The 27721-nt window shown below is 45.0% G+C and overlaps 2 protein-coding genes and 1 pseudogene across 2 annotated transcripts; all 3 read right to left on the bottom strand.

Annotated features, from left to right (window-relative positions):
* Positions 1-6997: 6997 nt before the first annotated feature.
* LOC109750245 (peroxidase 2-like) lies at positions 6998-8339 on the bottom strand. Its single transcript, XM_020309205.3, has one exon. It carries the CDS (start codon positions 8249-8251, stop codon positions 7286-7288), a length of 966 nt encoding a protein of 321 aa, XP_020164794.1. The 5' UTR covers positions 8252-8339; the 3' UTR covers positions 6998-7285.
* A 3113-nt stretch (positions 8340-11452) lies between these two features.
* LOC109750247 (peroxidase 15-like) lies at positions 11453-12406 on the bottom strand (annotated as a pseudogene).
* A 574-nt stretch (positions 12407-12980) lies between these two features.
* LOC109750248 (peroxidase 2-like) lies at positions 12981-13946 on the bottom strand. Its single transcript, XM_020309208.1, has one exon. The coding sequence runs from the start codon at positions 13944-13946 to the stop codon at positions 12981-12983; it is 966 nt and encodes a 321-aa protein (XP_020164797.1).
* Between the last annotated feature and the right edge of the window lie 13775 nt (positions 13947-27721).

Genomic DNA, 27721 nt, shown 5'->3' on the forward strand with positions numbered 1-27721 from the left:
AATAAATAATCCATCTAGCCTCTGTTTAGATGTGGTTTTATGTTTTAATTAGTGTTTGTGCCAAGTAAGACCTATAGGATCTTCTTGGATGATAATTATTTGATCTTGCTGAAAAAGACAGAAACTTTCTGCTCACGAAAACAATTGTTTAAAATCACCAGAACGTGATAAAATACTGATTCCAATTGCAGTAGATCAATAAACAAATTATCTATGTCGTCCTATTTTGGTAGAATTGTTTGAGTTCCAGAAGTTTGCGTTAGTTACAGATTACTACAGACTGTTCTGTTTTTGACAGATTCTGTTTTTTGTGTGTTGTTTGCTTATTTTGATTAATCTATGGCTAGTAAAATAGTTTATAAACCATAGAGAAGTTGGAATACAGTAGGTTTAACACCAATATAAATAAATAATGAGTTCATTACAGTACCTTGAAGTGGTGTTTTGTTTTCTTTCGCTAACGGAGCTTACGAGTTTTCTGTTAAGTTTTGTGTTGTGAAGTTTTCAAGTTTTGGGTAAAGATTCAATGGACTACGGAATAAGAAATGACAAGAGCCTAAGCTTGGGGATGCCCAAGGCACCCCAAGGTAATATTCAACGATAACCAAGAGCCTAAGCTTGGGGATGCCCCGGAAGGCATCCCCTCTTTCGTCTTCGTTCATCGGTAACTTTATTTGGAGCTATATTTTTATTCACCACATGATATGTGGTTTGCTTGGAGCGTCGTTTTATTTTCTTTAGCTTTGCTTGCTGATTGAATAAAATACCAAGATCTCAAATTCTTAAATGAGAGAGAGTCTTCACATAGTTGCATAATTATTTAACTACTCATTAATCTTCACTTATATCTTTCGGAGTAGTTTGTCGTTTGCTCTAGTGCTTCACTTATATCTTTTAGAGCACAATGGTGGTTTTATTTTGAAAAAATAGATGAACTCTCATGCTTCACTTATATTATTTTGAGAGTCTTAAACAGCATGGTAATTTGCTTAATCCTAATATGCTAGGTATTCAAGACTAGTAAAAACTTTCTTATGAGTGTGTTGAATACTAAGAGAAGTTTGATGCTTGATGAGTGCTTTGAGATATGGAGGTAGTGATATTAAAGTTGTGCTAGTTGAGTAGTTTTGAATTTGAGAAATACTTGTGTTGAAGTTTGCAAGTCCCGTAGCATGCACGTATGGTAAACGTTATGTAACAAATTTGAAACATGAGGTGTTCTTTGATTGTCCTTCTTATGAGTGGCGGTCGGGGACGAGCGATGGTCTTTTCCTACCAATCTATCCCCTAGGAGCATGCGCGTAGTGCTTGGTTTTTGATGACTTGTAGATTTTTGCAATAAGTATGTGAGTTCTTTATGACTAATGTTGAGTCCATGGATTATACGCACTCTCACCTTTCCACCATTGCTAGCCTCTTCGGTACCGTGCATTGCCCTTTCTCACATTGAGAGTTGGTGCAAACTTCACCGGTGCATCCAAACCCCGTGATATGATACGCTCTTTCACACATAAACCTCCTTATATCTTCCTCAAAACAGCCACCATACCTACCTATTATGGCATTTTCATAGCCATTCCGAGATATATTGCCATGCAACTTTCCACCATTCCGTTTATCATGACACATTCATCATTGTCATATTGCTTTGCATGATCATGTAGTTGACATAGTATTTGTGGCAAAGCCACCATTCATAATTCTTTCATACATGTCACTCTTGGTTCATTGCATATCCCGGTACACCTTCGGAGGCATTCATATAGAGTCATACTTTATTCTAGTATCGAGTTGTAATCATTGAGTTGTAAATAAATAGAAGTGTGATGATCATCATTTTCTAGAGCATTGTCCCAAGTGAGGAATAAAAAAATAAATAAAAAAGAGAAAGGCCATAAAAAAAGAGAAGGCCCAAAAGAAATGAGAGAAAAAGAGAGAAGGGACAATGTTACTATCCTTTTACTACACTTGTGCTTCAAAGTAGCACCATGATCTTCATGATAGAGAGCCTCTTGTTTTGTCACTTTCATATACTAGTGGGAATTTTTCATTATAGAACTTGGCTTGTATATTCCAACAATGGGCCTCCTCAAGTGCCCTAGGTCTTCGTGAGCAAGCAAGTTGGATGCACACCCACTTAGTTTCTTTTGTTGAGCTTTCATATATTTATAGCTCTAGTGCATCCGTTGCATGGCAATCCCTACTCCTTGCATTAACATCAATCGATGGGCATCTCCATAGCTCATTGATTAGCCTCGTTGATGTGAGACTTTCTCCTTTTTTGTCTTCTCCACATAACCCCCATCATCATATTCTATTCCACCCATAGTGCTATATCCATGGCTCACGCTCATGTATTGCGTGAAAGTTGAAAAAAGTTTGAGATTACTAAAGTATGAAACAATTGCTTGGCTTGTCATCGGGGTTGTGCATGATGAGAGCATTCTTGTGTGACGAAAATGGAGCATGACTAAACTATATGATTTTGTAGGGATGAACTTTCTTTGGCCATGTTATTTTGAGAGGACATAATTGCTTAGTTAGTATGCTTGAAGTATTATTATTTTTATGTCAATATGAACTTTTATCTTGAATCTTTCGGATCTGAATATTCATACCACAATTAAGAAGAATTACATTGAAATTATGCTAAGTAGCATTCCACATCAAAAATTCTGTTTTTATCATTTACCTACTCGAGGACGAGCAGGAATTAAGCTTGGGGATGCTGATACGTCTCCAACGTATCTATAATTTATGAAGTATTCATGCTATTATATTATCCATCTTGGATGTTTAATGGGCTTTACTATGCACTTTTATATTACTTTTGGGACTAACCTATTGACCCAGAGCCCGGTGCCAGTTTCTGTTTTTTCCCTTGTTTCAGTTTTTCGAAGAAATGGAATATCAAACGGAGTCGAAACGGAATGAAACCTTCTGGAGAAGTTATTTTTGGAAGGAAAGCAACTCGGGAGACTTGGAGTCCACGTCAAGCAAAAAACGAGGGAGGCACGAGGCAGGGGGCGCGCCCTCCACGCTCGTGGCTCCCCTGACGTACTTCTTCTGCCTATATATATCCATATACCCTAAAACGATCGGGGAACAGAATAGATCGGGATTTCCGCGACGCAAGCCTCTGTAGCCACCAAAAACCAATCGGGACCCTGTTCCGGCACCCTGCCGGAGGGGGGATCCCTCACCTGTGGCCATCTTCATCATCCCGGCGCTCTCCATGACGAGGAGGGAGTAGTTCACCCTCGGGGCTGAGGGTATGTACCAGTAGCTATGTGTTTGATCTCTCTCTCTCTCGTGTTCTTGATTTGGCACGATCTTGATGTATCGCGAGCTTTGCTATTATAGTTGGATCTTATGTTTCTTCTCCCCCTCTACTCTCTTGTAATGGATTGAGTTTTCCCTTTGAAGTTATCTTATCGGATTGAGTCTTTAATGATTTGAGAACACTTGATGTATGTCTTGCCGTGCGTATCTGTGGTGACAATGGGATATCACGTGACTCACTTGATGTATGTTTTGGTGATCAATTTGCGGGTTCCGCCCATGAACCTATGCATAGGGGTTGGCACACGTTTTCGTCTTGATTCTCCGGTAGAAACTTTGGGGCACTCTTTGAGGTTCTATGTGTTGGTTGAATAGATGAATCTGAGATTGTGTGATGCATATCGTATAATCATACCCACGGATACTTGAGGTGACATTGGAGTATCTAGGTGACATTAGGGTTTTGGTTGATTTGTGTCTTAAGGTGTTATTCTAGTACGAACTCTAGGGCTGTTTATGACACTTATAGGAATAGCCCAACGGATTGATTGGAAAGAATAACTTTGAGGTGGTTTCGTACCCTACCATAATCTCTTCGTTTGTTCTCCGCTATTAGTGACTTTGGAGTGACTCTTTGTTGCATGTTGAGGGATAGTTATATGATCCAATTATGTTATTATTGTTGAGAGAACTTGCACTAGTGAAAGTATGAACCCTAGGCCTTGTTTCCTAGCATTGCAATACCGTTTACGCTCACTTTTACCACTTGCTACCTTGCTGTTTTTATATTTTCAGATTACAAAACCTATATCTACCATCCATATTGCACTTGTATCACCATCTCTTCACCGAACTAGTGCACCTATACAATTTACCATTGTATTGGGTGTGTTGGGGACACAAGAGACTCTTTGTTATTTGGTTGCAGGGTTGCTTGAGAGAGACCATCTTCATCCTACGCCTCCCACGGATTGATAAACCTTAGGTCATCCACTTGAGGGAAATTTGCTACTGTCCTACAAACCTCTGCACTTGGAGGCCCAACAGCGTCTACAAGAAGAAGGTTGCGTAGTAGACATCATGCATCAATTGGCCAGAACTCGTGTGTCTCGCCAAATCTTCATCCCAACAATTCGTGACTGGATCAATAAGATCAGGAACCTTTGACAGAAGGTGCTCTCTTCTAGGAGTTATAATTTTTCTATTCGCACAATTCGGGATCTATGCATCTCTCTAAATATCGATATTTTGTCCATTTTCAACTCGCTAGATATAATCATTTCTCAAGCAGTTGACTCCCGCCATAATGACTTGCCAAGTAATAGAGGATCCCTTCCTTAAACTTGCATCCATCAATCGCCGATAGGGAAATACTTATCTCTCAAGATAGTGGCACATAAAGAATCGGGATTATCAAGAGACGCCACGCTTGCTTAGCTAATAATGCCATGTTGAAACAGTGTATATCTCGGAAGGCCATACCTCCTTGATCTTTTGGAGCACACATCTTCCACCACACCATCCAATGTATCATCTTCTGATAGTCCTCGTCACCCCATCAAAATTGTGACATCGCATCTATAATTTCTTGCTATGTTTTTAAGACTTTTAAAGACGGACATGGTAAAAAGAATTAGAAACTTTTTGTGGAAATGCGTTTGACATGCCATTGTGAACTTGAGTATTAGCATTGTGGTATACATCGCCTGCTACCTACCGCTGCTCATATTATTTTATCGAAAAATGCTTTCGCCCCGCTTTATATATAAAGCACCGATCCACAAGCATCACGATACAAACTCACGCCACCACCACACACGACACACACACCCAAGGCAAGATACAAGGGTGCCGAGCACCGCCACACCACCCCAATGACTACGAAGCCACTACACATGCGCCAGGATGATCCGCTTGGAGCCAACGGAGACCTCCAATCCTCCGAGGAGAGGTGAGACGGAGAACGACGGAACAAGGACTCCAAGCTGGTGCCTCCTAGAAGGGAGCGACCACTGATAGCCGCCATCATCTGATCCCAAAGATCGAGTTTTCACCCAGAGCAACTCGAAGGAGTAAGGGCACCGCGACGGAGCCTTCATGAAGGATACGGTATCCACGGACGCCGCCGCCGTCGGCCAATTCAAGATTGGACAAGTGATGTACCCCGGCACGCCCGCCCCTCCGACGCATTCCAGCTCCGCCAACCACCAGCGACCACCCACCCGCGTGGCCATGGCCACTCGCCCGCACCCGAGGCGCAAGTTCCGCCCACGAACGTCGTGCCTCCCACCGCCAGGGCCGCTGCCCTGCATCCAGACACCCCCAAGATCGACCAAAGTGACCGGCTTTGAGCCAAAGGGCACACCCAGCCAAAGAGACCGCATCATACATCCCGCCTCGAACAACGCCGGAGCCGTGTCAGCCGACACACGGCCGGGGAACGGGGGAGGAGGGGGAGCGGACTCATCCGGCCCGGCACACCCCTGTGCCAGCGACGGGTGGCCCGAGCTCGTCGATGCCTCCCATCCCTCCAGCCTGCCTCCCCACCGGACACCTCCTGTGTCGCCCCACCTCGGCGGCGAACACAGCTCCACACGAGGCCACCAACGTACACCCACCCACCTGCAAGAAGAGACCCGAAGGACCGCCGCCAATCACGAAGGAAGCCCACCGAGGAACCCAACTGCGCTGACTGCCGTCGTCCAGCCGCCGTAGCCTCCGGATTCCAGCCGGCCCGCCCACCGACCAGCCGCTGCTGCGGCGCACCACCACCCGCCGTGGCCATGGCAGGGGCGGAGACCAGCAGCCTGCGCTGCCTGGGCCCAGATCTGTCCTCGACCTCGCCAATCTCGGCGAACCAGGCACGCCCTCCACCACCGCGCCGCCCAACGCACCACCGTCGAGCCGCCGCCGCCGACCAGCCACGGCGCGCCGTCATGCTGCTCCGCCCGGCGCCTAGCGCAACACCCAGGCCCGGGTGAGCCGCCCCGCGCCTCGCCACCCGCACGAGAGGAAGAAGAGCACCCCTAGCCGCCGCCGCCGCCGCCCGAGCTTCGCCCAGCCGCGCCCCCTGGCGGCGGCGAGGGAGGGGAGGAGGGGCCCCCCGCCGGCGGCTAGGGTTGGCCTCCTGTGCGCCCGCGGGGGCGTCGCGGGAGGAGGCGAGGGGTCTTTGTCCCGTCTCGCTCATATTATTTTACTATATACATATATGATTAGCGCGAACAAAATAGAAGAGGCCGTCCTGATGATCTAAGAGAAGAGGTCCTCCTAACGAAATATTGTGTTGCACATGTTGCGTGTGGCGGCGACGACGGATTGCGTAGTTTAATTTTTCTTAATCAACATGTGATATATCGTGACTTTGCATGTAGTTGCCACTTGCCAGGAATGGGCTGAGACCGGAACAGCCACATTGTGTGATCCTTACATCTATTATACTCCTAATACATGATTTCTCTTGACATGCAACCTGTGACATCATAAATCAACATGTTCTAACTTTCTCCCATTTCTTTATTTTCTTTAGACAACGAGGGACTTTTAGCTTCTATTTTATACACGGAAAGTCTTCAACAAGCAACAGTTTTGATTTAGAATACCTACTAGCAATTCCACGGAAAGTCTTTTAAAATTTTGTATGTATGGTGGAAAAAGAGGCATGTGCCCATTTTGTCCGTGGAAAGTCTTTTTTTGATTTTGCATGGTGTGTATTAAACATAAAAAAAGTTTAAAGAGAATGATGTAAAAAATTGAGTTCTGTATCAAGTCCACACTTTCTGTTTGAAATCCTCATACTTCGTCGAAGAGTGTTCTGTTTGTACATGAAACACATCCCGTTTTCTTGTAACACTCCAAAAATATTGGTTTGCAACAATCACATGATGAACATTTACATTTATTTCCAAAACAAAATAATAAGAAAATACTTTACAGTTGGAATGAAATACAAGAATGATTTACACAAGGACAATGAGTTCACAACTCATAACATCAATCCCATTCATCAATAGGGTTTTCTGTTCACCCTCCGGCAGTTGTTCCTAATCTCCCCGGCCCTTCCGGTGAGCGGGCTTATGTTCCCCATTTTGACCATCGAGGCTGCGAAATTCTTGAAGAAGTGCTTCTGGCTTCCGGAGAACCTACGAACGATCCGTGCGGTGGTCGCGGCGGCAACGGGGTCAGACAACATTACCTGGTCCGAAGGAAGAGGGGCGCGGCCATGCAAGAGGTTGCCGTAGTACTTGTTGTCGAAGACGTGAGGGGTGATTGTGTCAAGATTCACCAGCGTCTCCTCATCCTGCCCGGCGCTGCAGTTCCGCTGCGTGAACTGGCATTGCGCCCGCCCAAAGGTGTGTGCTCCTTGGAGGGCGACAAGGTCAGTGTCGTCGAGGCCCATGTTTCTGAACTTCTCCTGCAGCGTCTCCAGAGAGTCGAAGGGGCTCGGTAGATTGTTGGCGCTCTCGATGTTGGTGGTCGTGCCATCACGGCGGCCAAGCGGCACACTCCAGCGTGGCCCTCCAGCCAGCTCGACGGAGATCTCGGAGGCGAGGGCGAGGATGTCGGCGCAGGACACGATGCCAGGGCATGCGTTCTCCAGTGCACGCTTGATGCTGTCGACCACCTTGAACCCGCGTGCTGACCTGTCGTTGGCAGGGACCTCCTTCTCGGTCATGATCGCCGGGAGGTCATTGTCCAGCAAAAGCGAGCCGTCACAACCCTGAACAAAGCAATCATGGAAGTGGAGGCGGACGAGGCTGGCTGGGATGCGCGCGTCGGCGACGCGGGCGTTCTGGATGACGCGCCGAACAATGTCGTGCGCACTGGGGCACGAGTCGTCGTAGAAGGACGAGCTCAACCCGGCACCTACATCGCCATAACCGTAGGCTCCATGGCTCAGCGCTAGGACTAGCGCTGCCGTGAGCAAGAGGCTGCAGCGAGCAGCTAACGGGAAGCAAGAGGAAGCCGCCATGTGCACCACTGCACGTTCAGAAGGAGAAGGCTAGAATTAAGCTGCTCAATTTGGCACTGATGGATGGATTGGCAAGCTAGCTGCTAGAAGGAAATGAAGGAATATCGTAGACGATGGACGTGAGGGAAACCAGAACGGTTTGTAAGCTATATATAGTCTAGCCATTCTGCAGGATTTTGTGGAAGCGCGTTTGACATGTTCCCCATGCCGTTGTCAACTTGAGTATTAGCAGTGCCGTACGTGGGCTACCGCCTACCGCAGTTTTCCTTTGCTGCACGAGGCTGCTCATATTATTTTATATGAATGATTAGCGCGAACAAGTTGGAAGAGGTCGTCCTGATGATCTAAGAGAAGAGGTCCTCCTCACGAAATATTGTGTTGTATATGTTGCGTGTGGCAGCCACGGCGATTTGCGTCAGACATAGCTTATCGTGACCCGCGTTCCTAAATGTGAGGTGTATTTTTTTTTAAAGTCTAATTTGTCAAACTATGACCAATTTTATAGAAAAAAATGCCAATGTCTAGAATACCAAATTACTATCACTAGTTTCATCATGAAATATATTTTTATATTTTATTATTTAGTATTGTTGATCTTTATATATTTTGCTATAAACTTGATCAAACATAGATATCATTTTACTTCTAGAAAAACTAATACACCTTATATTTAGAAATATTATGTTGTATATGTTGCGTTCGGCGGCGACCATGATTTGTGTCAGACATAGTTTATCTTGACTTTGTATGTAGTTGCCAGGAATGGTCCGGGAGACCAGATCAGCCACACCGTGTGATCCTTAGCTTACATTTCTTCCATCTTTCTCCCATTTCTTTATTTTATTTAGACAAGGAGAGAGACCTTTTCTTCTAGTGGGTTAATTGCCCTCCGTTGCAAAAGAGTAATATTTCTTTTTTGTTTCAGTACTAATTGTATCTAGTAATATATGCCTATAGTATCCTCATGTTGTGGTTGTATTTCTTTTCTTATTCCAGTATGCATGGTCGTCTTTTTTCTGCCCTACTGTGTCCGACCTTCTCATTCTTGTTGAGTAGCTCGATTAAGAGGGCATTCTTCTTCTTGTTGAGTAGCTCGATTAAGAGGGCGTTTTTCTTCTTCTTCCCTCTTGTAATGTTAGTTGTGCACCATAGCCGCCTCAGCGTTCATGTCTGACAGCGCAAGTGACATGCCCTCTTCACTCCGCTCCATCTCATTTGTCTTTACCAGTCTGTGGTTGCATGATTCCTGTTTGATGATTTTTTCGAAGGTTTGCTCTTGAATTCATCCATAAGCTGGAGGAAAAATGTATGCATGGACTTGTCTATACCTTTGGTTCGCTGCCTGCCTCCTATTTTATGGAATGCTTGCAAACGTGCTGCATAGTATTGAAATCAGATATACGACTTCAAATCTTTTCCCCATTTGATTCCTCTCCTGTTGCAATTTTGGTTCCAGCCTATGTAAGTGTGAAGCTGATTTCATGTAAACATGTTGCTCTTTCAGCTTCACTTCCTGCTGCCATACAAATGTTTTTTGGTTTAGTGGAGTGTAATCAGTTTGAGAGCAGGGAACATGTGAAATAAGAACAGAGAGGTCTTATAAGTTCATCTCCTGCAATTTGTTTTAGGACGTGCAAAATAGACTCACACTGCTCAGCTCCATAGAAGCATGAGAGTTGAACATACCCTGAATCTTAAGGCAATGATTAGAATTTGTCTTAAACATTGTTAGTATTTGTGGATGCATGCCAAGGCTTTAATCATAACTATATGTGAGCGAACGTTTTTGCAGCATATAAGTTAGGCTATATCCACATGAGAGCAATCAAGCAACAAAAATCAATGCAAATACTTATGATCTTAAGAACTAGGTGATATTCCTGTCGTCCTCGAGAACAATCTAGTCAATATAAGAAACACAATCGGCTTGTCCTTATAACAATTAAGGATTGAGTCAATTGTTGCACTCATTTACTTTCATTTGATTGTTTTTTTTTTTTTGCATATTTGCAACCATCCAAACACTCGAAACACACAAATGCCACTATTTTTAAGCTTTTGCAGTGATTCCTATATAATTTCCATAGGCTGATTCCTTTTGTTCCTCATTGGGTTCGACTCTACTTATCAAACACCACCCCCCCCCCCCCCTCTACCTTCTACATTATGCATGTCAAATGTAGTGTTAATCATTACTTCTCCATAATGTCTTGACACTAAATTGAATGATTTCAAAGCGATGTTAATGTGTGTATAAAAAACTAAGCCGTTCAGTATGAAAAGAATGGATTCATGTGTAGTTAAGGGAAAAAGGAACACTTGCATTTGTTTCCAAAGAAAAGAATAAGAGGACACTTTACTGTCAGAACTAGATGATACCCCACACATTGTTGCGAGAATGTTTCGCAATATAATTCAGTGAGATTTGGTTGTATTGAGCATGAATATTTAGAGTAATAATATCAGAACTAAACTGAAAATAAATATGATTTATTATGTTTGATTATTGCATAGTTGTAAAATCTGCAAATTCTCATGCATGTTTGCATGTTGAGGTGTGGCATTTACTATGCATAGTTGCATGTTGAGTGGTCATTTTCTCATGCATGTTGTCTGGTGAGGTAACATGCTTGCATGTTGAAAAAAATAGATTAATGGGTGCTAGCTAACTCCCTATCCCTCTTGCACACTCCATAATGCGCCGACAGTAAATTGAATGATTTCAATGTGATGTGATATGTGTATCGAAAAGCAAGCCGCTATGTATGAAAAGAGTGCGTGCACGTGTAGTTAAGGAAAAAACGAACATTTGCATTTGCTTCCAAAGAAAAGAATAAGAGGATAATTTACTATTAGAACTAGATGACACCCCGCATTTCATTGCGAGAATGTTTTGCATATATCAATGATATTTGGTTGTATTGAACATGAATATCAGGAGTAATAATATGAGAACTAAAATGACAAATAAATATGATTTATTATTTTAATTATTGTATAGTTGTAAAATTTATAAATTCTCATGCAAACAGGTGTGACATTTACTATGTAGAGTAGCATTGAGTGAGCCTTTTCTCATGCATGTTGTATGGTGAGATGGCATGCTTGCATGTCGAGAAAATTAGGTTAGTAGAGGCTAGCTATTTAGATATAGAAGATGAATCAAAACAATGATTTACACAAGCATCAAGAGTTTGCTAGTCATAACATCAATCTCGTGCATGAATAGAATTTCCTATTTACCCTCCAATAGTTGTTTCTAATCTCCCCATCTCTTTTGGTCAGTAATCTTATGCCCTCCATTTTAATCCTCGAGGCAGCGAAATTCTTGAAAAAGGTCCTTCTGGCTACTGGAGAACCTGTGAACAATCTACGCAGCGGTCACAGTGGCGACGAGGTCAGAGAGCATTACCTGGTCCATGGGGAGCGGGGTGCAGCCACACAAGAGGTTGTCGTAGTACTTGTTGCCGAAGACAGTTTGCCGAGGTCACCGATGTTTTTTCGTCGATCCTGACGATGCAGTTTCACTGTATGAGTTGGACTGCGCCTGCCCAATGGTGTGCGATCCTTGGAGAGCGACAAGGTCAGTGTCGTTGGTGCCCAAGTTTCTTAACTTCTCCTATAGCATATCCAGAGAGTCAAAGGGGCTTGCAAGATTGTTGGTGTTCCCAACATTTGTGGTCATGCCACACTCCATGAGGGTCCTCAAGTCAGTTCAACAGAGATCTAGGCGGCGAGAGCGAGAATGTTGACACATGACACAATGCCAGGGGCGCTCATTCTCCAGTGTGCTCTTGATGACATCGACCACCTCAAACCCTAGCATCAATCTGTCATTGGCATGGACCTACTTTTCAACCTCAAACGTCGGGAAGTCTTTGTCCAACAAAAGTGATACATCAAAACCCTAAAAAAGCATTTGTGGAAAAATAGATGAGGCTGGCTCGGATGTGCTTATCAACGAGGTAGGCATTCTAGATAACACATGTGACAATGTCACGTGCACCGATGCACCAGTCATCCTAGAAGGATGAGATCAACCCGGCACGGACACCGCAATGACTATGAGTTTCGTGACTCAGCGCTACGACCTGCAATTGACATGGGCAAGAGGCTGCAGCAAACAGCTAATGATACGCAAGGGGAAGAGCCCATGTGTACTACTACATGTTCAGAAGGAGGGCAACGGAGGGCGGTGCATGGGCCCACGTAGACACCCCACATGTCCGAAGGAGGGGGCATGTGGCCCACGTGGCTCCCCTCTGGTCCTCCTTTTGCTGGTGTCTTGTCCTAAATGTTATTATTTAATGTTTTATTTTACTTTTTGAGTCCCAAAATCCTGAAATCAGAGACATAAAAACGTGTTTGCTTCCTGTCACTTTGTTAATACGTCATTCCAAATAGATATAAAACTATGCATGTTTGATAAGTCAATGACACCAAAACTTCAAACAAAAATAGATACGTGGTTCAATGACATGTCATTCTGTAGCAGTGATCTTACACAATATTTAATTATATGATGGTAAAGTGAGATGAATATGTTTATCGAGAACAAGACATCTGGTATGAAAAGAATGGATTCACGACAATCACGTGTAGTGAAGAAAAAAAGATTTACATTTGTTTCCAAAGAAAATAATAAGGGAACACTTACAGTTAGAATTAATTAAAAGAATGATATACACAAGGACAATGAGTTCACAACTCATAACATTAATCTCATTCTTCAATAGGGTTTGTTGTTCACCCTCTGACAGTTGTTCCTAATCTCCCCAGCCCTTCCCGTCAATGGACTTATGTTCCCCATTTTCACCATCGAGGCCGCGAAATTCTTGAAGAAGTCCTTTTGACTACCGGAGAACCTGTGAACGATGGGTGCGGTGGTCGCAGCAGCGACAGGATCAGACAACATTACCTGGTCCGAAGGGAGAGGGGCGCGGCCGTGCAAGAGGTTGCCATAGTACTTGTTGTCGAAGACGTTAGGGGTGACTGTGTCAAGGTTCACCGGTGTCTCCTCGTCCTGCCCAGCACTGCAGTTCTGCTGTGTGAATTGGCATTGCGCCCGCCCAAAGGTGTGCGCTCCTTGGAGGGCGACAAGGTCGGTGTCGTCGAGGCCCATGTTTCTGAACTTCTCCTGGAGCGTCTCCAGAGAGTCGAAGGGGCTCGGGAGATTGTTAGCACTCTCGATATTGGTGGTCGTGCCATCACGGCGGCCCAACGGCACACTCCAACTAGGCCCTCCGGCCAGCTCGACGGAGATCTCGGAGGCGAGGGCGAGGATGTCGGCACAGGACACGATGCCAGGGCATGCATTCTCTAGCGCATGCTTGATGTTGTCGACCACATCGAACCCGCGTGCTGACCTATCGTTGGCAGGGACTTCCTTCTCGGTCATGATCGCCGGGAGGTCGTTGTCCAGCAAAAGTGAGCCATCACAGCCCTGAACAAAGCAGTCGTGAAAGTGGAGGCGGATGAGGCTGGCTGGGATGCGTGCGTCAGCGACGCGGGCATTCTGGATGACGCGCCGGACAATGTCACGCGCACTCGGGCACGAGTCGTCGTAGAAGGACGAGCTCAACCCAGCACCGGCACCGCCATGACCATGGGCTGCATGGCTCAGCTCTAGGACCAGCGCTGCGGTGAGCAAGAGGCTACAGCGAGCAACCAACGGGAAACAAGAGGAAACGGCCATCGGCACTACTGCACGTTCAGAAGGAGAAGGCTAGAATTGATTTGCCACTGATGGATGGATTGGCAAGCTAGCTGCTAGAAGGGAATGAAGGAATGTCGCAGAGATGGATGTGAGGGAAACCAGAATGGTATGGAAGCTATATATAGCCTTAGCCATTTTGCGGGATGTTGAACTCGGTAGGACTTTGTGGAAGCGCGTTTGACATGTTCCCCATGCCGTTGTCAACTTGATTATTAGCACTGCCGTACGTCGCCTACCGCCTACCGCAGCTTTCCTCTGCTGCACGAGGCTGCTCATATTATTTTATATGAACTAGCAAAAAGGCCGTGCGTTGCAACAGGAGAAAAAAAAAATCTCGCATATCTCTAGCTGGGTCAGTTGAACAAACTGTGTGTGGCCGATTGGCGGATTATGAGATCGAACCCTGCCATCAGCTATTTTATTTTTTGTCAGCTCTCTGGACGTGGGCCACAATGCACCGTCAGGTGGGCTTCCTCTGTTGGGCCAAAACAGGTGGCAAGTAACGAAACCAAATAGTATACGTGAAAATTAATTGAAGCGGACCAAATCAAGCGGGACGAAACCAAAAATATCACCTCCCTTTAATAGTAGGTATAGATGTAGGTATAGATGATTGGCCGAACAAGTTGGAAGAGGTCGTCCTGATGATCGCCTACGAGAAGAGGTCTTCCTCACGAAATATTGCGTTGTATATGTTGCGTATGGTGGCGACGACAGATTGCGTCAGACAGATTTTTTTAGTACAAGACAGAGTTTAATTAATCAACATGCATGTGATATTTTCCTCCCAAAAATAAACATGCATGTGATATGGCGTGACTTTGCATCTTAGTTGCCAGGAATGGGCCGAGGGACCGGGCTAGCCACGTGCTTCTTTATTTTCTTTCGATAAAGAGAGAGAAGAGAGAGAGCGAAAATTCGTTTCTGAGCTCGAGCTCGGATGCTCCCGAAATCCATACCGCAAGCTGGCGTGGGGATCTATGCTCCACCCTGTATTTCCCTACTGTATTTCACGGAATTGACGATAGCTCTGGGGCGCAATGAATGCGACGACCCGTCGCATATCTCTCGCGGATCAGGTAGTATTGCACGGCTCGGTAACTTTTCTGAGGCCGGCTGAGCCGTTCACTCGACGGACTCATAAACAGCTACCACCCGAGCCCGTATTAAATTCATCACCCAATGGCAAGTCTTTTCTCTTTACTGCTCACTGTGACGCGCAGCCCGAATTACACCTCCCCTTCTACTCGGTTTTTCTAATCCCCTCACATCATTTGCTCCCATAAATGATCACGCTTTTTGGTAATTTTAAATTAAAGCAGCACCGTTTGCTACATTGGGATCAAACACCAGTCAACTTAAACTATAGAGGCCGAGTTGTTTTAAACCTAATTAATACCACAGTCGGTTTATTAAAGTGGGAGCAGATAATCCAGTAAGACAAATCATTGTCCACATGACCATACTTAAGTCTTTGAAATAAAGACCAAACGTTATACTTTGCGAATAAGAACAGTTGACACAAACATGCAGCAACATTTCTAAAACACAAATGACATCTAAAATTCTAACACACAGACACCTCAACTCCTGAAGCATTTTACCTGCAAAAGAAAAGAAAAAATCCTGAAGCATTTTAGAAGGAGCGATTACACGGAATGGGAGGCTGTGTGTGGACGTAAGGTTCAGGTGGTGAAGCAAAGGCACAAGGAAAAATGGAACCCGCCGGAGAAGGTTGGATCAAGGCTAATGTTGATGGCCAACTGACAAAAAATGGAAACAATGGAGGAGGAGGAGTGATCTACAGAGATCACGAGAGGGCCTACAGAGGGGTTGCATGTGCGTTCTTTGCAGCCGTCGCTTCGGCTGAGCACGTGGAGCTGCTAACCCGCAAAAGGGCAGTTAAATTAGCCATAGACTTAAACCTTCAGAAACTGCACGTCGAGATGGACTGTATGGCTGTCGTACGGATGCTCAATGATCCGGGTAAAAACATGTCAGTTGCTGAACAGGTCATTGAAGAGATAAAAGCAATGCTCAGGACAAGGCAAGAGTTTAATGTAACTTGGGTGAGGAGGTCTGCTAATAGTGCAGCTCATTATTTAGCAAGAGAGGGAGTTTGTAATAAAGTTTGTAGGGAGTGGCTAAACTATCCTCCAGATTGTATTCTGGGCATTGTAGCAGACGAGATCCCTGTAGTTGCTTAGTTAAGTAATACTATATCTGAACTTCAAAAAAACATACGTTGTTACGAATTCATCCTTCCATCTCATACTACGCCTGCGTACGCCGTAGCTTAGGACCCCTGCTGCTCACTTCCTCCTCTTCAGCTGATTCAGTTTCTTCCACCGCACCCGCTACATGAGATCCGTGGTCCACATCGGTGTCACCGCCGTTGCATTCTGCATAGCTAAAGTATCGTGGTCGCCGTATCCTTCTTCTCTGTAATATTGTGCCATCTTCTTGAACATGATAATCCCACGACAATCTCCTTGGATAACCTCTCCCTGAAAATGCATCGAGCTCATCTGTTTCAGTGAAAAAGTCTGTACCAGAACACACAACCAGCGACAGTGCCATGCTACTTTACCTTGTCCACTCCGCCACCGTCTTGCGCAGGCAGCTTTGACGAAGAGGAAGATGACTGCGAGCAGTGATAGATTAGTAATCCTCCATGGCTGAAAAAAATGCCCGATGGGCGCGAGAACATGAAACTTCCTCACCTGAATCTCCAATCCGCCACTAGAGCCACCAATTCGGATCTCATCGCCGTGGCACACCTGGCGGCTTCAGCAGGCGTTGGCGCCATCGCAAGCAACACTAGCTTCAAATGTTTTTGAATGTGCAACTATGGTGAAAGGCAACACGACATCTGCCGGATGTTACACTCTTATACTGCTTTGAGGGATGGCATCCTGCCACCTGCCTTATAGTACTTGCATTTAACCTTTCTAGCAGTTCAAAGTTTGAATCTAGCCGTGCGCACAGTTCACTCAAAAACTGGCAAACACATTGTTGTATTCCGCATGTTGGCCAAGTGTCAGTAGCAAAACACATTTCAGCATACCAGTCGGCAGTCCATGTTCTAAACCTGAGACGTTAACACTAGCTAGTTGAGGCAACTGAAGGAAATATGCCCTAGAGGCAATAATAAAGTATTATATATTTCCTTATATCATGATAAATGTTTATTATTCATGCTAGAACTGTATTAACCGGAAACATAATACATGTGTGAATACATAGACAAACAGAGTGTCACTAGTATGCCTCTGCTTGACTAGCTCGTTAATCAAAGATGGTTATGTTTCCTAGCCATAGACATGAGTTGTAATTTGATTAACGGGATCACCTCATTAGGAGAATGACGTGATTGACATGACCCATTACGTTAGCTTAGCACCCGATCGTTTAGTATGTTGCTATTGCTTTCTTCATGACTTATACATGTTCCTATGACTATGAGATTATGCAACTCCCGTTTACCGGAGGAACACTTTGTGTGCTACCAAACGTCACAACGTAACTGGGTGATTATAAAGGTGCTCTACAGGTGTCTCCAAAGGTACTTGTTGGGTTGGCGTATTTCGAGATTAGGATTTGTCACTCCGATTGTCGGAGAGGTATCTCTGGGCCCACTCGGTAATGCACATCACTATAAGCCTTGCAAGCATTGTGACTAATGAGTTAGTTGCGGGATGATGTATTACGGAACGAGTAAAGAGACTTGCCGGTAACGAGATTGAACTAGGTATCGAGATACCGACGATCGAATCTCGGGCAAGTAACATACCGATGACAAAGGGAACAACGTATGTTGTTATGCGGTCTGACCGATAAAGATCTTCGTAGAATATGTGGGAGCCAATATGGGCATCCAGGTCCCGCTATTGGTTATTGACCGGAGAGGTGTCTCGGTCATGTCTACATAGTTCTCGAACCCAAAGGGTCCGCACGCTTAAAGTTACGATGACAGTTTTATTATGAGTTTATATGTTTTGATGTACCGAAGGTTGTTCGGAGTCCCGGATGTGATCACGGGCATGACGAGGAGTCTCGAAATGGTCGAGACGTAAAGATTGATATATTGGACGACTATATTCGGACACCGGAAGTGTTCCGGAGAAGTTTCGGATTAAACCGGAGTGCCGGAGGGTTACCGGAACCCCCCGGGGAAGTATTGGGCCTTAGTGGGCCTTGAGGGGAGAGAGAGGGCAGCAGCCAGGAGGTGGTGCGCCCCCTCCCAGGAGGAGTCCTAGTTGGACTAGGAGAGGGGGGCGCAGCCCCCTTTCCCTCTCCCTCTCCCTCTCTTTCCTTCCCCCCTTCTTTTCCTAGTAGGACTAGGAAAGGGGAGTCCTACTCCTACTAGGAGGAGGACTCCCCCCCCCTCTCCTTGGCGCGCCCATAGGCAGCCGGCCTCCCCCTTGCTCCTTTATATACGGGGGCAGGGGGGCACCTCTAGACACACTTGATATACGATATTTTAGCCGTGTGCGGTGCCCCCCTCCACCAGATTACACCTCGATAATACCGTCGCGGAGCTTAGGCGAAGCCCTGCGTCGGTGGAACATCATCATCGTCACCACGCCGTCGTGCTGACGAAACTCTCCCTCAACACTCGGCTGGATCGGAGTTCGAGGGACATCATCGAGCTGAACGTGTGTAGAACTTCGGAGGTGCCGTGCGTTCGGTACTTGATCGGTCGGATCGTGAAGACGTACGACTACATCAACCGCGTTGTGATAATGCTTCCGCTGTCGGTCTACGAGGGTACGTGGACAACACTCTCCCCTCTTGTTGCTATGCATCACCATGATCTTGCGTGTGCGTAGGAATTTTTTTTGAAATTACTACGTTCCCCAACAGCAACCACAAATTTGTACTCCTGATAGCTCCAGCCTGCCATATTATGGTTTAGTTTTTTTTATCCGTCAGTCAAACATGTGAACAGAACGCTTAACATGGTTCGTACTGTGCATGCATTCCTCTGAGCTACTGAAATTGTACATGAAAAAATACTTACAAATCATCATCCTCTTGTCCTCGTGGCTTTCTTCACGTTCGCAGTCAAACTGTAACCTCATGTACTGCCTAACAAAAATATGCATTGGGCTTGAGGAGGCATGTACGTCTCCAACATTTGATGGTCGCCAACGCCTGATGTTAGGCCAACCAGACATAACATCAGACACTACCGTCCATGTAAGAACACATCAAGGGACATGGCATTTCTCTGAAAATAAAATAAATTTGAATAAAGCTCATTACTTACCAAACAACCACATACGATCTCCTGCAAGCATTTGTCCTCTCGACATTTAATCTCCTTTTACCATATGTGATACCAAACCGGATCTCCCAAGAATAGAGATTCTATAAGTCATACGCCTCACCCAGTTAATCGAAGCTCAGGTCAAGGTGTCCTGTGAGGTGTATTACACTTTTTGTAGGTTCCTCTGCGTATTTGCGAATCGATTGCTCCAAAGGGCTCAACCGAGAGGGACATGGTGTCCTGTCAGGTGGTGCACTGCCCAGCCGTAATCTGCACTTTTCCAGGCGTTCATTATTCAGACTATGAGTTCTAATACAAGAATAGTATTCCATCTATTAGTTCTACTGCAAAATACTAACAGTATGGTGAATGTGATTCTAACAGTTAAACTAGGCACAACTACAGATTGGCTGCAATGCCACGGCTTACTATTTGAATATGGTCTTTTTGCTAGCGATTATTGCAAACTAAGCTCATTTTACTGACAAAACATGTGCACTGGAGACGAACGTTCAGTCACAGTTAAACAAAATACAGACTAACCCCGGGAGGATTTCTGCTCAGACCTTTTTGTCCACCCAGGTGCCTCTCGATTGACTCGGTCAGTCGCCTGCGCCGACCTTGTTGCAGATGCATCTGGATGACGGTCAGACCCCAACTGCTGCCCTACCAGTCCCATCGCCGCCAAGCTGTTGAGCGCATCCAGACACAGCATTCGAGTCTGCAGGGACGGAAAGGCCGGCTCCGCTGTTGGGCAATAAGACCAGAGGAACCGGATCTGGGTGCACAAGGTTCTCGGCTAACTCCCCTCGTAACCTGCAAGAAGATAGCAATGATCACCACCAAGATCCGGTTGTTAGATTTCTTCTACAAGTAAGGTAGCATACAGAACAAATCCTCAAAAACTATTTGCAGATCTGCGGGAACAAACCTGTCAACGACATCGGGCAGGAACTCAAGCCCAGAATCATCAATTTTTCCAGTAGCCGCCGGTGCAGAACTAGCGCCGCCGCAAGGAACTACTCAAACCGGGGACAAGGGGCGACGAGGGTTTCCAGATTGAGCGAGCTTAGATGAGGGTGACGTTCGACAAACGGCTCAGTTGTCCACTACCTTATCTGATCCCTGGCTCGGTTGGCCTGTCACGGACCAGAGTTCCCATGCGCGAATGCCGTCCCACCCTTACGTTTTGGGCCCACGAATACGCTACTGTTTCCCACCGTATTTCACTGCCCGTTCAATTTTCCAAGCTCCGCGTCAGACGCGTCAGAGCCAATTTCACGGATCCCAAGCGACGAACAGACGCCCACGATTTCAGGTGCAGCTGGGCTCGGGCACCAAATCGACGCGTCCGAGAGAGAGAGAGACTTTCTGCTTGTTATGCCTAGCCTAAGAAACGTCTTATATTTTGGTACGAACGAAGGTAATATTTTATATACAGGAAAAGTCTTTAACAGACAACAGTTTTGGTTTACAATTCCACTAGCCATGCTGAGCGCGGCCACACACTGGTAGAAAAAAGCCCTTTAGTCCCGGTTCGCAACAGCCTTTAGTCCCGGCTGTGCAACCAGGACTAAATATGCGCGACTAAAGACCCCCCCCCCTTTAGTCGCGCCTCTTACGGACCACGACTAAAGGCTTTAGTCCCGGTTCTTGTGGCTGACCGGGACTAAAGGCCCGTCCACGTGGACGCCCGTGGTCCGTCGGGGCGGAGGACCTTTAGTCCCGGTTCTCGTGCCCACCCGGGACTAAAGGGCTCCTCCGCAGGTTTAGGGTTTTAGCCCCCCTAAACCTGGTTTCTTTTTAGTTTGGAGTGTTTTATTTCTTTTATATTATATTTTGTGTTTTATTTTAATTTTGATAAAGTTTCAGTACACATATTCTACGCTACTATATACATGCATATGAAATTTCAAACAAGAAGAATTCAAGAGGAATATATAATATATATTCAATCTCGGGTGACCATATACAACTTCGAACAAGTTTCCATACACAATTAGGATGGATGACCATATACAACTTCGTACAAGTTTCAATCTCGGGTATGCATATAAATTTCTTCGTCCTCGGTATAGTGTTCTCCTTTAGGATTGATGACTTCCCTCATGAAAAATCCTGCTAATTCTTCTTGAATTGGTCGGAAGCGAGCTTCTGGACTAAGCCTCCTCCGCAAGTTATCCGTCGCGTTCCGCACGCTATCCGATGCCTTCCGCTCAGAGGTGTGTCTCCGGATGTTCTCACAAACATAGTATCCACATAGATTGGTCCCCGGTGGCTGCTTATCCACATTAACTAACCTTCTGAAATCTAGCTCATGTTTGAATTCACCGACAATTTCTTCTGAGAACCGTCTCCAAACCCTACAGGGCAAAGAAAATTAAATGAACAAGGGAGTTATTAGTTACTTGATATTAGGAAATGAACGAAAGAGACCGATCGATATAGAGCTCAAATGATTGAAAATAATTACTTTTGCAGCATTTTTCTCATGTCGGCCCAACGCTTTGGATCCGAATCCATAGAGTCCATGATTAGAACTCTGGAGGTGTGAAGTTCAATATTTAGCAGAATCCAGTGGAACCTGCGGACACGTTACATGCACAGTCATGCATAACTCATCGATTAGACATACCATGCATGGAGTAAACAAAAGAGAATGGGCACAAGAGAGAAACACTCACCCAAAATGGTAAGGAAATAGAATATGACTTTTGAGTTGATGCTTTCTAAGAAACTTGTACAAGTCTTTCTCCACGTCTTCGGGGTGATGTTGTAACACATGTCCATTAACGATATGTGGGTCAATGAACCCAACATCATGGATGTTTCTTATTTTGCATTCCCAAATCTTCAATCTGCATAATAGCGTACGCAACAATATAGTTAGGACAATATATATATATATAGTGCAGGCAATGAAGAACGAGATGAGGTAGAAATAAATCACTTACAGAACGTAGCAACTCAGCATAGATTTGTCGAGGTCGCGCAGATTGAACAGCTGGAACAATTCACTCATATGAACTTCTACAGAGTACCGTTTGGTGTGATGCTCATCTGTAACATCCGCATAAATATATTCTTTGTCGGCCCATGTTATGAATTGCTTGTACCAACGTAGCAGATTTCGCATTTGTGGTGGTAGACTCTTTTCCCGCGCAGGCTCGACGAGAGGCCCATTCCGCACATATTGTAATGCTATCTCACATACTGGCGCATCCTCAAGGCCTAAGAAGGCACGAAGAGTCAAACCCATCTCGGACGCTTGTTTCATGGCACTCGCTACAGTCAATCCAAGTGCTGCCGCAGCTGCTATGATCTCGGGGTCCTCTTCCGGACCGGCTTTCACTATGAGCGGGGGGATCGATTGTTTCTTCTGCATCCCGAGCTGGTCAACTTGTTTCCTGCTTTTTTTACTTTCTTCTTTCTCCTCCTTCAATATTTTTGCTTGCCTACGAAGTTCATGTCCATAGTCGTCAGGCATATTCAGCTCGGCTTGGGACGGTGTCGTCAAAAAATCCTTAGCCCACTTCTTTTGCTTCTCAGTGAATACTTGCTTGGGCTCAGGCTCTTTTTTCACCTTCATATCCGCCTTCCATTTCTCATAATCAGCAGACGCGGCCAATTTGGTTTCAGCTTCACTAAGTTCCCCGGGCCTTGGTAGGAGAGGCTTCAGTGATGGCTCCGGTACCCTTGTGGTCTTAGGTACATAAGGGTCCGGGTTAATAGTCCAGGAGCGGGTTTCCTTGCTGTCCGCCTGCTTCTGCTTCTTCGCCGGAGGTGGATTGGGGGGCGTCGTACCCGCCGGAGGAGGATTGGGGGGCGTCGTACCCGCCGGAGGTTGTGAATCGGGGGACGGCGTCGAATGGCGTGAAGGAGGTGTAGGTGAACCACCACGACCACCACCACCGCCACCACCGCCACCACCATCGGAGGGGGGTGGACTTGCTAGCCTTGGCGCCTCGCCTGGAAACACTATGTACTTCTTTTTCCATAGAATGAACTGGCGCTTGACATCTCCAAGTCTTCTCTCCCCTTCGGGTGTAGGTTTGTCAATCTCCAGGTCCTCAAACCCTTGGACTATGTCTTCCACCGTGACACGAGCATAGCCATATGCAATGGGGTTGTTGTGGTGGAGTGCTCCAGGTGTACAGGGTAAAGCACTGCCGCTAGCTACCTTCATGGAAACGTTCCCCACGGGATAATGCAGATCACATTCTTTCATCTCCTTTACATCATCCACGGGGTAGTGAGGCTCCGGTGCACGAATCTCGATCATCGGTGCACTAGCAGCAGGCGGGGCATCCGTGGAAGCCACGCTGCTTCTCCGCTGCTGGCTTCCGCGATCCGCTTCATGATCTTCATGCGGCCCTGCAGCCGATTTTTCTTTCACTAGTTCATGCACGGTCTGCTTCAACTCATGGAGTTCCGATGCAAACTTCGTCATAAGATCTGCATCCCGGTCCGTCTTTCTCTTACGGCTTCTGTAACAGTACGGGTCATTGTCCTGGGAAAACCCTACTTTCCACGGAACTTTGCCTTTGCCTCGTACACGTCCTCCGTGTTCATCATTCCCGAGGGCTGTTGTCAGTGCGTCTTTCTCTCTGTTGAACTTGATCAAGCCCTCTTGAGCTTGGGTCATTGCGTCAATAAGGGCTTGGGTGGGAGCAAACTGTCTCTGCCGGTGAACACACACCCCTGTCTCTGGGTCTAGCGATCCCCCATGCCCGTACCACCAGATTTTGGCCCTTGGGTCCCATCCCTCTGTACCTAGAGGGATTCCTCGCACCCTCAGGTCCTCCTCCATCTTCTGCCACCTAGGCTCCGAAAGGCGGTATCCTCCTGGCCCCATAATATGATGGAACTTTTTCTTACTCGCATTATCCTTATTTTTTTTCGATATTTCCTTGAAATGCTCCGATTGCTTTTGCCTCACAAATTCTGGCCAATCATCTTTCAGTTTCTCATGTTGTCCATTGAAATCCGGAGTCTTGCCATTGTTGACATAGTCACGGGTTAAATTTTTCTTGAAGTTCCGGAATGCTTCGCCCATCTTCTGAAGAGCGAACTCTTTAACTAGCCTCCTCCTCTGACGTCCACCCGGAACCTCGTTACCGAATTCATCGACTTTGTTGTATTCCGAAGGTAGAATGAAATGTTCCATAAGCTTTCTCCAGCAATCCTTTTTCGTTCTCTTGTCGACAAAACTGAAACCAAGACGTGCCTTCTTTGGCTCCTTCCATTCCTGGACGGTGATCGGGACGCTGTCTCTAACAACGACTCCGCATTGGTTGATAAACTTTGAGGTGTGTAGGGGCTTGCCGGTTTCACTGACAAACTCAATGGCATATGTTTCTCCTGTTTTCATCGCCTTGGATTTGCCACGCTTTGTCGTACTCGATCCGGAGGGCTAAAAAAAGAAAGAGAGTCGCGCGCGTTAATACATATGTATTCACATTTTAGTAAGTTTGTATCACGAGAGGCTCAATGTATATATATACCTCGCCGGAGGTGGTTGCTACTTGCAATTCGAGATCGTCGGTTGTTGACGGTTGACCTCCGTCGACAATGTCCGTTCCTTCACCTTCTTGATCATCGACAATCTCTGTTCCACCGTCAAGGTTTAGAAAAGAAGAGACTACATCCTCTTGTTGCTCATATTCTGAGCCCGGCACATAAGGAATCTCGTTGTTGATGATGTCCATTAAATAACGTTCAGCCTCCGGATCCCTAAGCGGCTCGGTTCTATCGTCCGCCATATGTCACTCCTGCATGTAGTAAAAATTCTTTAAGTATAAAGGAATTAAAAATAAGATTAAGGGGACATAGAGGAGGAGGAATTAAAAAATAAGATTCTTTAAGTAAAAATTCTTTTCTTCTTCTTCTTCCTTTCTTCTTCCTCTTTCTTCTTTCTTTCTTCTTCTTCCTTTCTTCTTCCTCTTTCTTCTTCCTCTTTCTTCTTCCTTTCTTCTTCTTCCTTTTTCCTTTCTTCTTCTTTCTTTCTTCTTCTTCCTTTCTTCTTCTTCCTTTCTTCTTCTTCCTTTCTTCTTTCTTTCTTCTTCTTCCTTTTTCTTTTTTCTTTCTTTCTTCTTCTTCCTTTCTTCTTCCTTTCTTCTTCTTTTTTTCTTCTTCCTTTTTCTTTCTTCTTTCTTTTGGTTTTCATTTGGTTTTCATTTTTTTCTTCTTCCTTTTTCTTTCTTGTTTTTTCTTCTTCCTTTTTCTTTCTTCTTTCTTTTTTTCTTCTTCCTTTTTCTTCTTTCTTTTTTTCTTCTTCCTTTGTTTTTCTTCTTCCTTTGTTTTTCTTCTTCCTTTTTCTTTCTTGTTTTTTCTTCTTCCTTTTTCTTTCTTCTTTCTTTCTTCTTTCTTTTTTCTTCTTCCTTTTTTTCTTCTTCCTTTTTCTTCTTTCTTTCTTCTTTCTTTTTTTCTTCTTCCTTTTTTTTTCTTCTTTCTGTTTTTCTTCTTCCTTTGTTTTTCTTCTTCCTTTTTTTTTCTTCCTCCTTTGTTTTTCTTCTTTCTTTTTTTCTTCTTCCTTTTTCTTCTTTCTTTCTTCTTTCTTTTTTTCTTCTTCCTTTTTTTTTCTTCTTTCTTTTTTTCTTCTTCCTTTGTTTTTTTCTTCTGTTTGTTTTTCTTGTGTTTTCTTTTGTTTTCTATTTTCTTTCTTTTTCCTTTTTCTTTTTTCTTGTGTTTTCCTTTTTTTTGTTTTTTTCTTCTGTTTGTTTTTTTGTTTTCTTTTGTTTTTTCTTCTTCCTTTGTTTTTCTTCTGTTTTTTTGTTTTCTTTTGTTTTTTTTCTTCTGTTTGTTTTTCTTGTGTTTTCCTTTTTTTTTTCTTCTTTCTTTTTTTCTTCTTCCTTTGTTTTTCTTCTATTGTTTTCTTCCTTTTTCTTTTGTTTTCTTTTTTTTCTTCCTTTTTCCTTTTTTCTTCCTTTTTCTTGTTTTTCTTCTGTTTTTCTTTTGTTTTCTTCTTCCTTTTTCTTTCTTCTTCTTCTTCCTTTTTCTTCTTCCTTCTTCTTCTTCTGCCGGCGCGCGGAGGACGGCAGGCAGGGCCAGCGGGCGGCGGGCGGCGGGCGGCAGGGCGTCGGGCGGCAGGCGGCGGGCGGCGGCCGGCGGGCAAGGGCAGGGCACGGGCGGCGGGCAAGGGCAGGGCACGGACGGAGGCGGCGCTCACTAGGGACGGAAGCGGCGGCGTCGGCGTCGGCGTCGGCGTCGGGGCAGGGCTTCGGCGTCAATCGGCGTCGGGGCAACGCTTCGGCGTCGAGAGAGAGAGGAGAATGGGAAATGGCGAAACTGCTAAGTGCAGTATTTATAGACGCACCTTTAGTCGCGGTTGGGGAGGAGGACCGCGACTAAAGGTACCCTTTAGTCGCGGCTGGCCACACCAACCGCGACTAAAGGGTACCCTTTAGTCGCGGTCCGCCTCCCCAACCGGGACTAAAGGGTTTTGGCGCCGCTTTCGTTCCCGCGCAGAAAGACCCTTTAGTCGCGGTTGGGGACAACAACCGCGACTAAAGGGTACCCTTTAGTCGCGGTCCGCCTCCCCAACCGGGACTAAAGGGTCTGTGCTGGAACTGGCGCGGTGCGGTGGGATGTTTAGTCCCACCTCGCTAGCCGAGAGGCTTCGACAGTGGTTTATAAGCGCGGCTGCGCTCACCACTTCGAGCTCCTCTCAAATGCAGGCTTACGGGCCTATTCTGTCACTATGTGCCTGTGGGCCTACTGGGCCTTCTGCGGGCCTGAATCCTGGCCCATTAATGGGTTTCTAGTCGTATTCAGGCCGTGGTGGCCTAGTAGGTGGCATATTATTTATTTTGTTTCTAATTACTTATTTATTTTACTTTATGATAATTATTTTTGCTATTAAAGTTTCTAATTACTTATTTATTTATGTTATTAAAATTTATTTTATTTTGCTTGTACTTATATATTTTATTAAAGTTTATATTATTTTGTTTTTCTTCTGTTTATTTTATTCTTGTTTTTCTTCTGTTTTTTTTCCTTTTTTCTTCTGTTTGTTTCTTCCTTTTTCTTGTTTTTCTTCTTTTTTCTTCCTTTTTTCCTTTTTCCTTTTTTCTTCTGTTTTTTCTTCTGTTTTTTTCTTCTGTTTGTTTTTTTCTTCTGTTTTTTTCTTATGTTTTTCTTCTGTTTGTTTTTTCTTCTGTTTTTCCTTTTTTCTTCTGTTTTTTTCTTCTTTCTTCTTCTTCCTTTTTCCTTTTAAAATCAGAAAAATAAAACTAATTCATTTTAAAATCTTAAAAATACAATTATATATCAAAAAAATCAGAAAAATAAAACTAATTCATTTTAAAATCCCTTGAAGGTTTGATACATCATTCAGTTCATCGACCAAATACAAAGTTTGGTACAATAAATTATTACACATCAATTCTTCCCTTGTGTCCCTGCTTGCTTACGATTGTGCCGTATCCATGGAGCATCCTCATCATTTAACTTAATGCTTGGGTCAGTGTTCACTTTGAAGGGC

This window comes from Aegilops tauschii, chromosome 3 (assembly GCF_002575655.3).
Source record: "Aegilops tauschii subsp. strangulata cultivar AL8/78 chromosome 3, Aet v6.0, whole genome shotgun sequence".
Lineage (NCBI taxonomy): Eukaryota > Viridiplantae > Streptophyta > Magnoliopsida > Poales > Poaceae > Aegilops > Aegilops tauschii.

What these genes read in the sequence shown, in the direction of transcription:
- LOC109750245 (XM_020309205.3), bottom strand. Translation starts at nt 8,251, where the DNA reads ATGGCGGCTTCCTCTTGCTTCCCGTTAGCTGCTCGCTGCAGCCTCTTG.
- LOC109750248 (XM_020309208.1), bottom strand. Translation starts at nt 13,946, where the DNA reads ATGGCCGTTTCCTCTTGTTTCCCGTTGGTTGCTCGCTGTAGCCTCTTG.